Source organism: Mustela erminea, chromosome 5 (assembly GCF_009829155.1).
Source record: "Mustela erminea isolate mMusErm1 chromosome 5, mMusErm1.Pri, whole genome shotgun sequence".
Taxonomy (NCBI): Eukaryota; Metazoa; Chordata; class Mammalia; order Carnivora; family Mustelidae; genus Mustela; species Mustela erminea.
This window is the reverse complement of record NC_045618.1, coordinates 810288-824111: the sequence shown is the minus strand read 5'-3', so window position 1 is coordinate 824111 and position 13824 is coordinate 810288. Positions and strand designations below refer to the sequence as shown.

The window sequence follows — 13824 nt, the reverse complement described above, 5'->3', positions numbered from 1 at the left end:
TCTCTCTCCCCGACTCTCCCCTGAGCTTTCCCCTCTTCTCCCCCTGGGGTCTCGGGGCCCCTCCGTGCACAAAGGAGACCCCACGTTCGGCTGCCCACAGGCCCGTGACCCCCGGCACCTTCCACCCCTGCCCAGTCTTGTGGTTTCGAGGGAGTGAGGCTCCAGGGGACATATGGCACTGGGAGGGGGGACAGCCTGGGGGTTGGTGGGGGGTGTGAGAACAGAGGCTTAGAGGCTCAGGCTGCCCCACCCCTTCCTTTGGGGGCTTCACTTTACCCATCTAAGAATAAGGTGCACGACCAGACTCCCTGGTCTGATTCAAGGCAAGCCCCAGACACACGGGGGACCCCCCCCAGGTCTCCAGGTGGCAGGGGCTGGGGTGGTGAGTGGCAGCAGAGAAGGACCAGCTGACAGGGACGAGGGTTGCCGGAGGAGACAGGAAGCTCCCTTGTCCTCAGAGGGTGAGCTGTGGGACCAGACTGGGGCTGTTCTGGGGCCAGCTGCCCGGGGGAGCGCGCATTCCCCGGGCACTCTAGGTGGTGACAGAGCCGGTGCTGGGGGAACGCTAGGATTGCCACTTCCCTAATTGTCGCACAGAGGGTGGTGGGGAGCTAGTGTTTACGGAGCGCCCACTATGCCCCCGGCACGGACATCGTCCTGTTGCTTGCAGGGGTTACCTCCCTTCCCCTTCCTATTTTGTGCAGAAAGATCTGCGGCTCAGAGAGGCACAGCAGCTCGCTCGAGGCCGCACTGCCGGGGTCAGGACATAGGCAGAGCACGGCCCTACATCGTGTGGGTCTGAGGCCGCGGCCCTCTGTGCACGTGTCAGTGGCCTTTACTCCGTGCTCTCCAGAGCCCTGGGCTCCTCTGGGGTCCCCCGGGGTCGCTCCCAGATCCAAGAACTTGGGGAGCCCAGGGAGGCTGGTGACCTCTGACTAGGGGCCATCTTGGAACTCTCCTTGTAACAGAAGGACCTGTGTACTCGTCCAGCCCTGGGCCCCCCGAGCAACACAGGCCATGCTGATGGGCTTTCCCTGGGGGCTCCGTGGAGGAAGCGGCTTGCTACTGGCGTCCGGCCAGCCCCCGGCTGCCGGCTCGGGTGGGGGCCTCCTTCAGGGGCAGGAAATCCCCGGGACACAGCTCACCCCGTGTTTCCCTGCAGCGAGACCATCATGTTCCTGCACCAGATCTTCTACCAAGGCCTGAAGGCCCGCATCTCGAGCTGGCCCACCCTGGTCCTGGGTGAGTAGCCTGCCGCCCGGCGTCCCTCTCCGGGGCCGCCCTCCAAGCCAGCGGCCCTCCCATCCTCCTGGAGCACAGCGGTGGCCCCTTACCAGCCCCCCCAATCCCTCAGGGGGAGAAGGGGAAACACACGATGGCAAAAAAGGTATTTCTAGGAGGAAGCAATATATTTTTACTTATCAACTTTTCCCTCTTAAAAATAATATCGTTTGAGAAAATTTGAGAATCCAGAAAAGTAGAAAAGGTTTAAAAATATCAATCATAATTCTTCCTCCAAAGAAAACTGCCATAAACATCTCAGTGTGTTTTCGTCCAATTTTTTTCTATGCATGAATCTTGGATTTTTTTTCCCCAATTTACATAATTCCAAACATACTGAATTTAGATTTTGAATCTTGCTGTGGGGTGTTGTGTTTTTTGTTTATTTCCTTTTTTTTTTTTTTTTTAACTTACTTGACAGCACAACTGTTTTTGTTATCCTGGGCGCATGCTTTTTGATGACTGCGTAGTTCTCCACAGCCCGTCCCTGGCTCTTTGGAGTCGGTCCCAGTTCTTGGGGCTGGAAATAATAGTCTCTGTGTGTGACATTTCCTCCTGTTTACAGAGCATTTCCTTGGGATTGGTTTCCAGAAGTAGAATTTCTGGAATGAAGAGCTTCTTGGCCCTTAGGTTCTGGAGGCCTCAGGGTGGGAGGCACTTTTGTTTGTTTTTCTCACATCAGAGACCCCCACTTTCCCCAAGGTCAGAATATGAGCACCCCTGGTAGACAGGGCTGCCCCGTGGGGCGGTGGACAGCCCTGCCCAGGAGCTCTCCTTCCCAGTCTGCTTTTCTTTCTTATTGGGGTGTGTAAGCCGTGGGGTCCGAGTTGAAGGGAGAGTTTGGGGAGATTGGTTGGGCTCTGGGGGACTGAAAGGGCAGGAGGACCCTGGGGCCGCAGAGCTGGGAAGGTCTGGAAGGACGGAGGGACAGTTGGGTGAAGGGCCAGACTCAGGAGGGCTTTAGGTGTGGTGGGAAGCCTGGGACCCGGAGTCCAGAGACCTGGTTCCAGGCCCGCTGTGGACCCACCTTGTGACCTCGGTCATCACCTCTGTCACAGGGGGGACACTCTGGGAAGGAGGCCTCTTGGGGGCCCGCCATGTGACCCGGTGAGGGAGCCAGAATGGGGCATTGGGGTCACCACACAGTTACAGCGGGGGTGTCATGGACCCGTCAGGAACTCTGGAGCTGGGCTGGCCCCTCCCAGGTGCTGTGCTTTGAGGCTGGGGGCCGCCTTTACACGCCCGCCTGGGCCAGTCACCCCGTGGGGTGTGACCTGGCCTGGAGGCAGCCTCCCTCTGCGGAGAGGGGTTCCCGGCAGGAAGGACCCAGATGGGGAGCCCTCCAAGTGTCTGCATCTTGGAGGGGCGGGGGCCGCCGCAGTGCCCTCTGCATCGGCTCTCTGGGGCCCTCTGAGACATGGGGCCAGACTGGTCGGGCATCTCTACAATCGTGATTCTGCTGGGACCCGCCCTCTGGCCCTTTGGGGGTTAGGGGTGCCGGAGCCCTCCCCACCACATCGCGCACGGCATGACCGGGGCTCCCCAGGACCGGGACTCCCGCGGGGGGCGGGGCTCCCGCGGGGCGGGGCCGGGCCGGGGGGGCGGAGTCCGACCCCGCTGAGCCCCGCCCCCTTGCAGCGGACCTGTTCGACATCCTGCTGCCCATGCTGAACATCTACCAGGAGTTCGTGCGCAACCACCAGTACAGCCTGCAGATCCTGGCGCACTGCAAGCAGAACCGCGACTTCGACAAGCTGCTCAAGCACTACGAGGCCAAGCCCGACTGCGAGGAGCGCACCCTGGAGACCTTCCTCACCTACCCCATGTTCCAGGTGGGGGGCGGCCGGGGGAGCAGGAGCAGGGAGGGCCGGTCCCCTGCGCGGCGCGGTGCCCCTGGTCCTGAGCCCCCCCGCCCGCCCTGCCCCTGCGGCACCCAGCCTCCCACTCCTCCGGGTTCCGGTCCCCGACGGGCCCCCGCCAGGCTCAGAGGGCGGCCCGTTTCCCTCCTGCGCCCAACTCCTGGGGTCCTCGCAGCTGACGATCGCTCTCAGCTTCCTCCTTTGTCTTCCTGTCCGTCTGTTCCTCCCTGACCCCCCCACCCCCGCCGCGTCCCTCCGTCTCCACCCCTGCCTCTGTCCCTCTGTCATCTCTAACCCTGCCTCTGCCCTTCTGTCCCTCTCTATCCCTGCCTCTGTCCCTCCCCATGCCCCACCCCTCTGTCTGTCCCCATCCCTGTCCCCCGCGCCCCTGCCCCACCCCAGATTCCCAGGTACATCCTGACGCTGCATGAGCTCCTGGCCCACACGCCTCACGAACACGTGGAGCGCAACAGCCTGGACTACGCCAAGTCCAAACTGGAGGAGCTGTCCAGGTGAGCCCCTCCCCTCGCAAGCCCAACCCCCAGCCAACCGGGGAGCCTGACCCCTGGCGAGCCTGAGCTCTGGACACCCCCCCACCCCCCCGTAGCCAGGCCATGGCCAAGGATGCCCCACTGAGAGTTTCAGCTTCAGGTCATGAAAGCTGGTGTGTCCAGGGTAGGAACTGGAGGCAGGGCTCAGCCTATGGCAGCAGGAAGGGGAGACCCTGCAGGCAGGGGTTCATGGCCCGGGGCAGGTTCCTGTGGCTGGTGTGTCCCTGGCACAGAGCCTTCAGAGAAGTACACTCACGTGGGTTCCATTTCCTTGGTCCTCCAGTGCAGTCGTGTCCTCCCCACGGCTCTGCACGCCCAAGGCTGTGGTCAGCAGCCCGTGGTGTCAGTGAGGACACGAACTGGGGGCCTCCAGTCAGGGCCCCACACCTGCCCCTCCCAGTCTCCGGAGCCTGGAGGGGACAGGGGAGCCTTTTCTCTGCAGGCGCAGCAGCCCAGGGGAAGAGCGGGCTGTGCTTTCAGGACCCTGCGGGACAGGGATCAGGTCTCGGGCCAAACGGCTGGGCACCTAGGGGCCGCCCAGCACCCCTGGCAACACCCTGAACAGGCGATGATGGTGGCCGGTGGCAGACAATAGCTGTGGGGTGAGGGGGGAGCTCAGATTCCCGGGCATTTTGAAGGTGGAACCGGCAGGAGTCTCCGGCCTCTTAGCTGGAGGGACGTGGCCGGAGGGGGTGTGGCAGGTCCTGGGCTGAGCTGCCAGGAGGCTGGAGGAAGGTGCGGGAGGTGCGGCACGCAGAGATGTCCTTCCTGTTTCGTGGACCAGAGACGGGCCGCGGTGGCAGAGACAACAGGAAGGGAGCAGGACGTGAGAGTCCGGAGGTCAGGGGAGCGAGATGTTGGGGTCATCACAAGCCCGGGGAGACCACCCGGGGGCTCCCCACTGCAGCGGCAGATGTGAAGAGAGGCCTTGTGCCCAGAGACTGGCTGCCGGAAGCTTCGAAGGAGGGTTGGCCCGCGGGGTGTGGAGCCCGGCACAGCCGTGCCCGGGGCCCTAAGAGGCTTCCTGGGGCCTGTGAGAGGCCACGGGTCAGGCCACGGCTCCCCCAGGGCAGAGGCGGGATCCGGGACCGGGGCGGGCAGAAGGGGTTAGCAGGGGCGTGAGTGCAGATTCACAGAACCTCTGTCCTTCTGAGTCGCCGGCGGCCGAATCCTGCCCCCTCCCCAGGGAGAAGCCCGGGCGCCCCTGTGAGGCAGTGACGCTCTCTTTCACCATGGGGTGCCCTGTTCTGGTGCACACAAGGGTGCAGGGAGGGGGGCACACGTGGGTCCAGGGGCTTGGCCTGAGACCCCGATTGCCATCCCCCAGGGTCCACCTACCCCATCAGCTGGACCTGCCCCAGCTCAAGGCCCTGGTGCACAGCAGCCCTTCCCCCTCTCCCTGCCCAGGGGCCCCAGGAGAGCTTCAGGCCCCTGGCTGTGTTCACAAACACCCTACCTCCCGGGGACTGTCCTCCACCTGCCTCTGGGCCTGCCCCCGTCCTTCTCACCCCTACCCGCCGGGCTCCCAGCTCCGGCATGTGCGTGAGTCCGCATCTGCGCACAGCCTGGGACCCCGAGGCAGACCCCAGCCCGGGACTCACACGGTCTGAGCAGCTGCGGCCCACGCGTGTCTCCCAGCAAGTCCAGGCTCACTGCTTCACGAACGACTACCCTCCTGGGGGGAGCCTCGCCCTCGGCGGGAGGGATGGGTCCCGCCCCCCGTGGCTGCTTCCCCGGTCCCACGTCCCTCCGAGAGGCAGTCTGGGGCTAGGCTCTGAGGACAGACGGCGCCGCGGGGGGTGCCACAGCCGGAAGAAACAACTGATAAAAATACTCTCTAAGTTACGACCCGCCGATCGCTGTCTTTCACCGAATTGCCATGCGCCAGACACAGGCCAGTGCCTGAAGCCCATTATGTGCAAGGGCTCCGCGTGCTGACTCCACCACGCACGCCCAGCCTGAGCGGTGTCCTGGGGTTTGACGGGGTAATGTCCCTGCGGGAACCGCCAGCCCATAAGTCGCAGAAGCAGCCTCTCCTGAAGCAGGAGGGGCACTTCTTCCAGTCGCTCCTCGCCCCTGGACATCCCCGGCCTTTCCCTGACGCCCGCCTGATGCTTCCTTAAAAGCAGGTCGATGGCGCCACCTGCTGGAGGTGAGGGGCGTTGCGGCGGTCCGGACAGGACAGAGTGGTCTTGTCTCAGATCAGTGACCTGCTGTGTCCTGCTTCCCTCCCAGACATAAACAGAAGCCGGTGTCTCCCTGAGCCAGCTGCATTGCCAGTGCCCCTAAATGTAGCCGTTCCATAAAGAAACAACCCTCTAAAGAGCATTCTAGGAAAACAAATGGCAAGTGCAAAGACCCTGAGGCAGGGCCGACCAGGGTCTGGTCTATGGTTGGAAACAAGGCCGTGGTGGGCTGAGAGGAAGAGCAATGGACAGAGGGCGTTGGCCGAGCTCCCCTCTTCCTCCCTGTTCTGTTGCACGCGGCTCGGACTCGGGTCAGACAGACCTGCTTCCTTGGGTTTCCAGAACACAGTGAGACCATGCCTGCCCATAGAGTGTGCGGCACGCAGGGGACCCTCGATTCACGACCGCAGGCTCCGAGAGTCCTGGGGCCAGGCGTTCTCGCTGGGGCTGGCCAGGGACTTGGCGTCCCCTCCTCCTGCCCCAATGGATTTCCCGTCCCCGCAGGATAATGCACGACGAAGTGAGCGAGACAGAGAACATCCGGAAAAACCTCGCCATCGAGCGTATGATCATCGAAGGCTGTGAGATCCTGCTGGACACCAGCCAGACTTTTGTGAGACAAGGTACGCCCCCCCCCCGGGCGCAGGTGGCCCTGCAGCAGGGTGGGCTGCCCCCGGGACCCCTCCAGAGAGTGTGCCTGCAGGGGGTCCCGAGGCCACTGGAGGGCCGTGGGTGTTGCATCCACACATGGATACTGTAGGCCTCACCGCGTCCTTCCCTGCAGAGGTAGACACGCTTCTCCCTAGGTGTCTGGTGTGTCTGTCATGTGTCCCAGCAAACACTGACCCACGCTTTTTGCAGGGGACGAGGCCAGATACAGACTATTGGGTCACAAGCCTTTCCGACAGAGGCAGTGTGGCTCAGGCCCTCTGTCCTCTGCTCATCGTCCGTGGTCCCTTGCCGAGCCGCATCCGGAAGGCTCAGTCCCAAGGAGGGCCAGGGAGACGCTGGCTGCCCATGTGGGGACATTGGAGCTTCGATGTCCCCGAGGGTTCCACCATCCAGAGCCCACATTCTGTGGGCTGCAGCTTCTGCTTGCATTCCCGGGGGTCCTCTACCCAGCCCTGGGACTCTCCGAGCAGAAGAGAGGCCCCACCCCAGCCTGGCCGGCGGGTTTGCATGCGTCCTCAGCTTGGAGTTTTGCTCTGAGCCCCCGTGTGGCCTCTGTGCCCTTCCCCAGGCTCAGCCTGCCCCCCACCCTGAGCCGCTCTGGGCCTGCGCTGGACACGCCCAAAGGATGACCCCTCCTGGCGCAGGCAGCGTCCCCGCAGGCTAGGAAGCCACTCTGTTCCCCAAGCAGAGTGTTTCCTTCCCTCCCTCGGGGCTGTGCCAGACCTGGAACCAGGCAGGGGGATCCAGAAGCGCTTTCTCGCTTGTTCGACACATGCTCGTTCATGCCGGGCCAGCGCCAGGCCGCAGGGACACCCCGGGTTGAGACCTGCCCCACCTTCCGGAAGCAGACTGCAGGGAGAGGGGGCCGCGAGGAGACAGACGCAGGGCGGTGGTCCAGGCCCCGATGGATGCGGGCGGGGTGCAGAGCAGGTGAGGGAGTCAGGGAGGGCTTCCCGGAGGGGAAGGACTAGTGGGAGTTCACGGGCCAGAGAGGAAGGGCTTTCCCACCGGGGAGCAGCTCTCGGAGCCACGGTCGTGAGCTAGAGCTAGGGTGGCCGAGGCAGGACGCGGCGCAGGGGAGGTGTGCACGTGTCTGACCCAGAAGGCCTTGAGCAGGTGGGAACGGAGGCGTGTGGTGTGGGGGTCGGGTGGGGGTCTTCCTCCCTGGGGTCTGCTCCCAGCACAGGGTGTCCGGGATGGGTCCCGTCTGGCTCTGCGGCCCGTGAGCCACGTCTGATTGGTGATGTCTGCGTGGCGCGGGCTGTGCATGGTGCTGATTCGTCTGGGCCAGCCCCAGCTCCCCACGTGGGCTGCCCCCCACGGCCCAGCCCAGCCCCACGTGCCTGCCGCATGGCCCCTGCCCCGAAGGGCTCCTCCACCTGCCAGGGCTCTGGCCGGGGCACTTGGGGGTCCTGCCGGAAGCCCTGCTCCGCGTGCCTCCACCGGGACTGCCCGGGCCTGGCGTTGGGACCCGCCACAGCTGCCGAGCCGGCCAGAGGCGAGCGAGGCCCTGGGAGCAGGGCTCAGGGTGCGTCCTCCGCCCACAGGCTCCCTCATCCAGGTGCCCATGTCCGAGAAAGGCAAGATCACCCGGGGCCGCCTGGGCTCCCTGTCCCTGAAGAAGGAGGGTGAGCGGCAGTGCTTCCTGTTCTCCAAGCACCTCATCATCTGCACCAGAGGCTCGGGGGGGAAGCTGCACCTGACCAAGGTAGGGGCCGCGGGGCCCGGGCTCGTAGGGGCTGACCCGGGGCCGGCCGGTGGGCCAGGGCGTCCGAGACACGGGTTCGCGCGTGCGTGCGCCGGCTCCACGGCGGGCTGGAGTGAGCTGGCCGCAGACGGGTTTTCTAGGGAGATCGCGGGGAGTGGGAGGGTGAGTCGTGTCGGGACCCCCGCGGGAGCCCCCACACGGTACCAGCGCAGAGAAGCCAGGAGGTCCAGTGGAAGCCCTGAGGGGTGCCCCTGTGTGTGTGCGCGTGGGCACGGCTGCGGGGGAGGGGCCGACAGAGCACCCCGGACCCCTTCCCTCCCTCGGGAGGCGCTGACACAGCGGCTCCCAGGCCTGCGCCGGCACGGCGGCGTGGGCACAGGAGCACTGGGCCAGGCCAGGGCTCACACACGGGGCCGGCCCCGCACGAGCCCTGCACACTCAGCTGACTGGCCCATCCGGAAAGGGAAGGGAAACACTTACCAATGCCGAAGCTGGCTTTCCCGGGGCAAGGCCTCTCCGTGGCCCTCCGGGTGAGTGGAGCCCCGCGATTTCCCCAAACGCAGGAAGCTCCGCTGCGTCATTTGTGGTGGGAGGGAACGCATCCCACCTCCCCCCGACAGTGAGATGGTCAAAAGGAAAAAAGAAGGATCAGCACCTCAAACCCCTCCTGCTCGTTCACAGACCGCAGGGCCTTGGCTTATGCTGTCCAGGTCTTTCTTTCCTGGAGGACTGCCTTCTTCTCCCGGTGCCTGCTCACATGCCACTGGCCGTGAGGTGCCCCCGGGCAGCGTGTCCGGCTCCCCAGCCCAGCACGCTGCTTACCTCACGGCTCCAAGCACCATGCTCCGTCTGCAGAGAAGGGCGCCCATCCTCGGCAGGGGCTCTGCGGGCACACGGGCGGCAGGCAGCCGGTGCCGAGTCGAAGCCAAGCACATGTGCCTGTGGGCACAGTATCCGCTACAGGCTTGCTCCGGCGGGTCCTCCGTCCGAACACACCGCGGCCTAGAAGGGACCGTAACCTCCCGCGAGCTGCTACAGCGTCCAGCGCTGGCATCTGGGACGTTCCTGCTCCTGGGGACGTGCGGCGTGGGCCGCGCCGGCGAAAATCGTCCACAGTGAACACAGCAGTGTCCACCGAATTCAGACCAGGCCTTTCCTTACTTCTGAGCGCCGGGGCTTCCACGCGAGGCTCTGGCCGGGCGGGTGGGCGTGCCTCAGCAGGCGGCCAGCCGCGGGCAGGCAGCGCAGACGGAGCCTGAAAGCGCGTGGTTTCCTGTTCGTGGGTTTTCTCCTGTTTGGGTGGGGACGGGAGGCCCCGTGCGACAGACACGGGGCTGCTGCTCGGCCGCCCCCACGCCTCGGAGTACCCAGCGGCACAACAGGACTGGACACACCTGCTTCCGGGGCGCTGCGAGGGTCAGGGGAGCGGGTGCAGAGCAGGCGCGCAGCCCAGGACGCGGCAGGAGCTCGGCGGGCACGGAGCGTGGTCATTCTTGCTGTGGTGACAGACTTAGAGCGGCAACGGCCACGAGCGCTTGCAAGAGAACCACGGCGGGCAGGGTGCTCTCCAGCCTGCTCTGTGGGCCTCCCCCTCCTGGAACCACCCATTGAAGCGGATCCTGGGATGCCCCCATCTGACGGGCGGGGGAATCGGGGCGTCTCGAAGCCGCCCGTGGCAAAGCAGGGATTTGAACCCACGCCGGCCGTCTGGCTCCGGGGCCGATGGTCTGAAACACAGGCGGAGAGACGACTTTCCGACGCCTGGAGACACGTCCGCAAGAGTGAAGACCACGGCAAGGTCTGCGGCAGGAAGAGACTGTCGAGCACCATGGGGCGTGGCAGCTCGTCAAGCCTGGGGGCTGGCCCGAGGGGTTGAGACACAGAGCCAGAACGCAGGGTTTGGGGCTCTGCATCCCAGGGACGGCCTGCTGCAAACGGCACAGCCGGCTCTCTGCAGCCACCGGTCCTTGTTGAGGTGTCCATGCCCGGTGACAAGCTGCCCCCAACAGAGGGCTCACAGCGTTTGTGGTCTCACCTCGGCTGCTGGCAGGGGCGGGGGTCTCATGGGGCCCGGGGCCTGCACCAGCGTTCCCAGGGTGGCCTCCCCACCTGGTCCAAGGGACACCTGGAGAGCAGGCAGGAGGTGCACCCGAGAAGCTGGCCGCCAGCCTGGCCCACACTCAAGAGAGAGGAAAGCCAATACCTTTCCGGGGTGGGTATCGACATCTTCCACCACAGCCCACGTTCATGGCCAGTGTTGTCACAGCACCGGGCGTCTCACACCCAGGAGAGGCTTCCACACTCGAGGAAGAGGGGCACTTTCCCAAGCGTCCCTCAGAATAGGCAGCCAGCAAGCGACCGGGCGAGCTCAGGCCTTGAGTTTCTCCCTGACCCCAGCACTAGCCGCCAGGTGACTGGGGCACCTTGTGGGCAAGACCCCCAGATCTCATCGCCCCTGTAAAATCAGAACGGGACCGTGACGCGTGCGGACAACGGCCCCGTGTCCCTTCCGGCAGTGAGACGGTGTGGCCCAGACTCGGGGGTCCGCACTGTGCAGGCTCAGGGCCCCCCACGGCAGCCCTCCCTGACTCTCACTTGGGGGAGCCCGATGAGACGGTGCCACCTGACCCACTCCACGGGACTTCTTACACGAGGACGACGTCCATCAACACGCAAACCACCACAGCCACGGGGAACACGACACGGGCACACACGTGTGCGTACGCACGTGCACACCTGTAAGGCTGTGTCCCGCCACGGTCCACGGGGCTCTGCCCCCCGTGCGTCCCACTGACTCAGGCCAGCCCCTGCTGTCTTTCAGAACGGGGTCATCTCCCTGATCGACTGCACCCTGCTAGAGGACCCGGAGAACACGGAGGAAGACGGTAGGACACCCGCTCACCCGCCCCATCTGGCTGGGGGGACGGGAGGGTGCTGAGGGGTGGCCGGCAGGTGGGAACCGCCGTCCACTGTCCTGTTTCCCTCCACGCTGCTCGGGCCCCTGGACATGGGCGCCCCATTCAGTTTGGGGTCCCAGCTCCTCCGTGGGCACCCCCATTCACATGTCCACGGGTCCCGCCCACAGTGGCTCCCCTGGGTCCTGGGGAAAGCGCTGCTCTGTCCTCCAGTGGGGGCGTGGGGACACACAGGGTGGCCGCCTGGGCAGGGAGGGCGACTCGTGGGGAAAGGCGGGGGACGGGCCTGCTGGTGTGCAGGGCTTCTGTGGGGTTTCCCTGCCCAGGCGTCACTGGGGGATGGGCTCATTGTTTTAGGTTGGGGGTGGGACCACTACTGTCGATTGATTGGGCGGACGTTGGTCCTCTGTCCCTTCTGCTCTGTCCCCCTGCCCTCTGTGGGGGGACCCCAGCGGGACTCTGCGTCTTCACCCTTCCCCAGACCGGGGATCCTCAGAGCAGGGCTGTGTATGAGCCCTCTCAGATCGGGGGTTTTGCAGAGGGCGTGGGCCCTGTCCATCCACACTCAGTCACATGTGCCCGGTCGGCCTTTCCTGCCCCCGCTCGGGGAGCCGGGTCGCATGGCCCCCAAGGGAAGGACAAACACATCGTGCGGTCACCCAGAGCACTCCTGGTGCCTGACCTGCTCGAATCCCAGCCACGGCGGGGCCACAGGAAAGCCCCGACTCAAGCAGAACGGTCGGACCCCACAGCCCTCTTCCCTCCAGGGCCAAGGGAGATAGAGACTTGGCCCCACGGGACCCCCAGTCCACACGCTCACTCGCAAGCACCCCGCGTCCCAGAGCAGCCAGCCCCGTCCCATCCCTGAGCCACCACCCAGCCCAGCACAGAACCCTAAGACTCTAGAGGGTCAGAACTGGAAGGCTGGGGCGCCAGAGACGTCCCGTCCCCTCTGTACAGGAGGATGTCCGCAGCAGGGGTGGGAAGGGCACCCTCGGGGTCACGTAGCCAGCGACGGCAGAGCAGGGCCCTACCCCCTTTGGCCCCGCGCGGTACCTGAGCTAACGAGAGTGCCCTGGAAGGCACCGTGAACTGCTCTCGCTCAGCCTCCGAGAGTCCGTGAAGTTCTTGGGTTGGGAACAGCATCAAAATTACCCAGGACGTCGCTCTGGGGGGCTCTGCCCTGCGCTGAATGTCCAGTCCAGCCTGTAAACGTTGACGATCGGAAATTCCCCTTCAGGCCCTGGGATCGCCCGAGGGCAGCGGGCGGGCCCGGCGGGGAGGCCGGTTCTAGTCCTGGCTTCCCCGTGGTCTCCGGGACGTCCTTACTCGGAACCTCAGCGGCCCGTTGGCGGGATGACGGCAGAGGCCGACCCTCAACCCAGGCTCCCCAGCTCTGCCGCTGGGACGGCCTCGTGGGTTTTGAGCTACTTCTCAGTCTTTGCTTGTGTCTGGAGTGGGGGTTCCTCCCCGAGGAGGCAGGGGATGTTCTGGTAGCAAGGGGCTCAGTGCCTTCACCCTGGGTAAGACGGGGAGGGGGCATGGTGAAGATGTTTCCCAGCTCAGGAACAGCCCCGCTCATTCTGCTGACTCTGTGTTTTGCAACTGGAAGCCAAAGGAGCCAACCAAGACATAGATCACTTGGATTTTAAGATTGGGGTGGAGCCCAAGGATTCCCCGCCTTTCACCGTCATCCTCGTGGCCTCGTCCAGGCAAGAGAAGGCGGCGTGGACCAGCGACATCAGCCAGGTAAACCAGGTCACCTGTCCCTGGAAGCATGTGGTCCCTTCAAGTCTGAGCTTTCAGAGCCCTGGGGGCAAGGTTCTAATGGAAAGGACACAAGTCTAGCCCTGGCCAAGGCTGAGGCCAGCTGTCCCCTCCCATTGGCAGAGTCTGGAAAACTGGGCAAAGTCTGGGCAGTCTGGGAGCCCCTTGCACTGGGATCATGCCTTACTGTGATTTTTAAAACTCCAGATTCTTGGGCTCCCCTGGGTTTCTTCCCCACAGCCCAAGGGGGAAGTTTCAGGAACCAAGTTTCAGGGACAAAGCCGGGGAATCCACCTTTTAGCACGTATGCCCCAGGACATTGGCACACACAGAAAAGTCTGAGCACCACCCCTGTGGGATGCCGGACATCACAGAGCTTCGGGACACAGGCAGGGCCCTCCAAGGCCTAGTGTCAGCTACGCCGAGAGAAGGCTTGGCCTCTCTCCTTGACTGCACGCCCGTCAGGGACCAGGGACCAGGAAGCACGGGGACCAGTGACCAGCTCCGGAGGGCTGTGGGCTCATGCGGGACTGGGACAGACGGAGTCCGGAAGAGGCTGTCCGTGGCCCCGGGCAGGACCGGCCTCTCCCTGGGTTAGCGCAGCCCTGTCCCCGTAGCAGAGGAGCCCCCCTGGGCCGTCCCTGCAGCTGCCCCTGCAGACTGGGTGAGCCTCCTGGGGAGCAGCGGACAGCGGGAGGAGGGGGATGGCCAAGCTGGGGATTCCCATCATTTGAGGCAGGAGGCCTGGGGCAGAGGCTCTGCTCTATCTAGTGGTGGCCCCCCACCACTGGTTCTTATGCCCCATTTCCAGGCTGCCCAGACGGCCCACTCCCCCAGCCTCTGGCCTGCCTGCCCGTCTGGAAACTCCAGGAGAGCAAGGCACCT

At 64.6% G+C, this 13824-nt stretch overlaps 1 protein-coding gene across 3 annotated transcripts in view; it reads left to right on the top strand.

Annotated features, from left to right (window-relative positions):
• The window catches only part of RASGRF1 (Ras protein specific guanine nucleotide releasing factor 1), an 88422-nt gene that overhangs the window by 39665 nt on the left and 34933 nt on the right, over nucleotides 1–13824 (top strand). For all 3 annotated transcript variants that reach the window (XM_032341889.1, XM_032341892.1, XM_032341890.1), the window contains 7 exons: nucleotides 1163–1242; nucleotides 2920–3113; nucleotides 3543–3652; nucleotides 6382–6500; nucleotides 8097–8257; nucleotides 11079–11142; nucleotides 12785–12921. In XM_032341889.1, the coding sequence (XP_032197780.1) occupies nucleotides 1163–1242; nucleotides 2920–3113; nucleotides 3543–3652; nucleotides 6382–6500; nucleotides 8097–8257; nucleotides 11079–11142; nucleotides 12785–12921 (865 nt within the window). The remainder of the gene's footprint in view (nucleotides 1–1162; nucleotides 1243–2919; nucleotides 3114–3542; nucleotides 3653–6381; nucleotides 6501–8096; nucleotides 8258–11078; nucleotides 11143–12784; nucleotides 12922–13824) is intronic.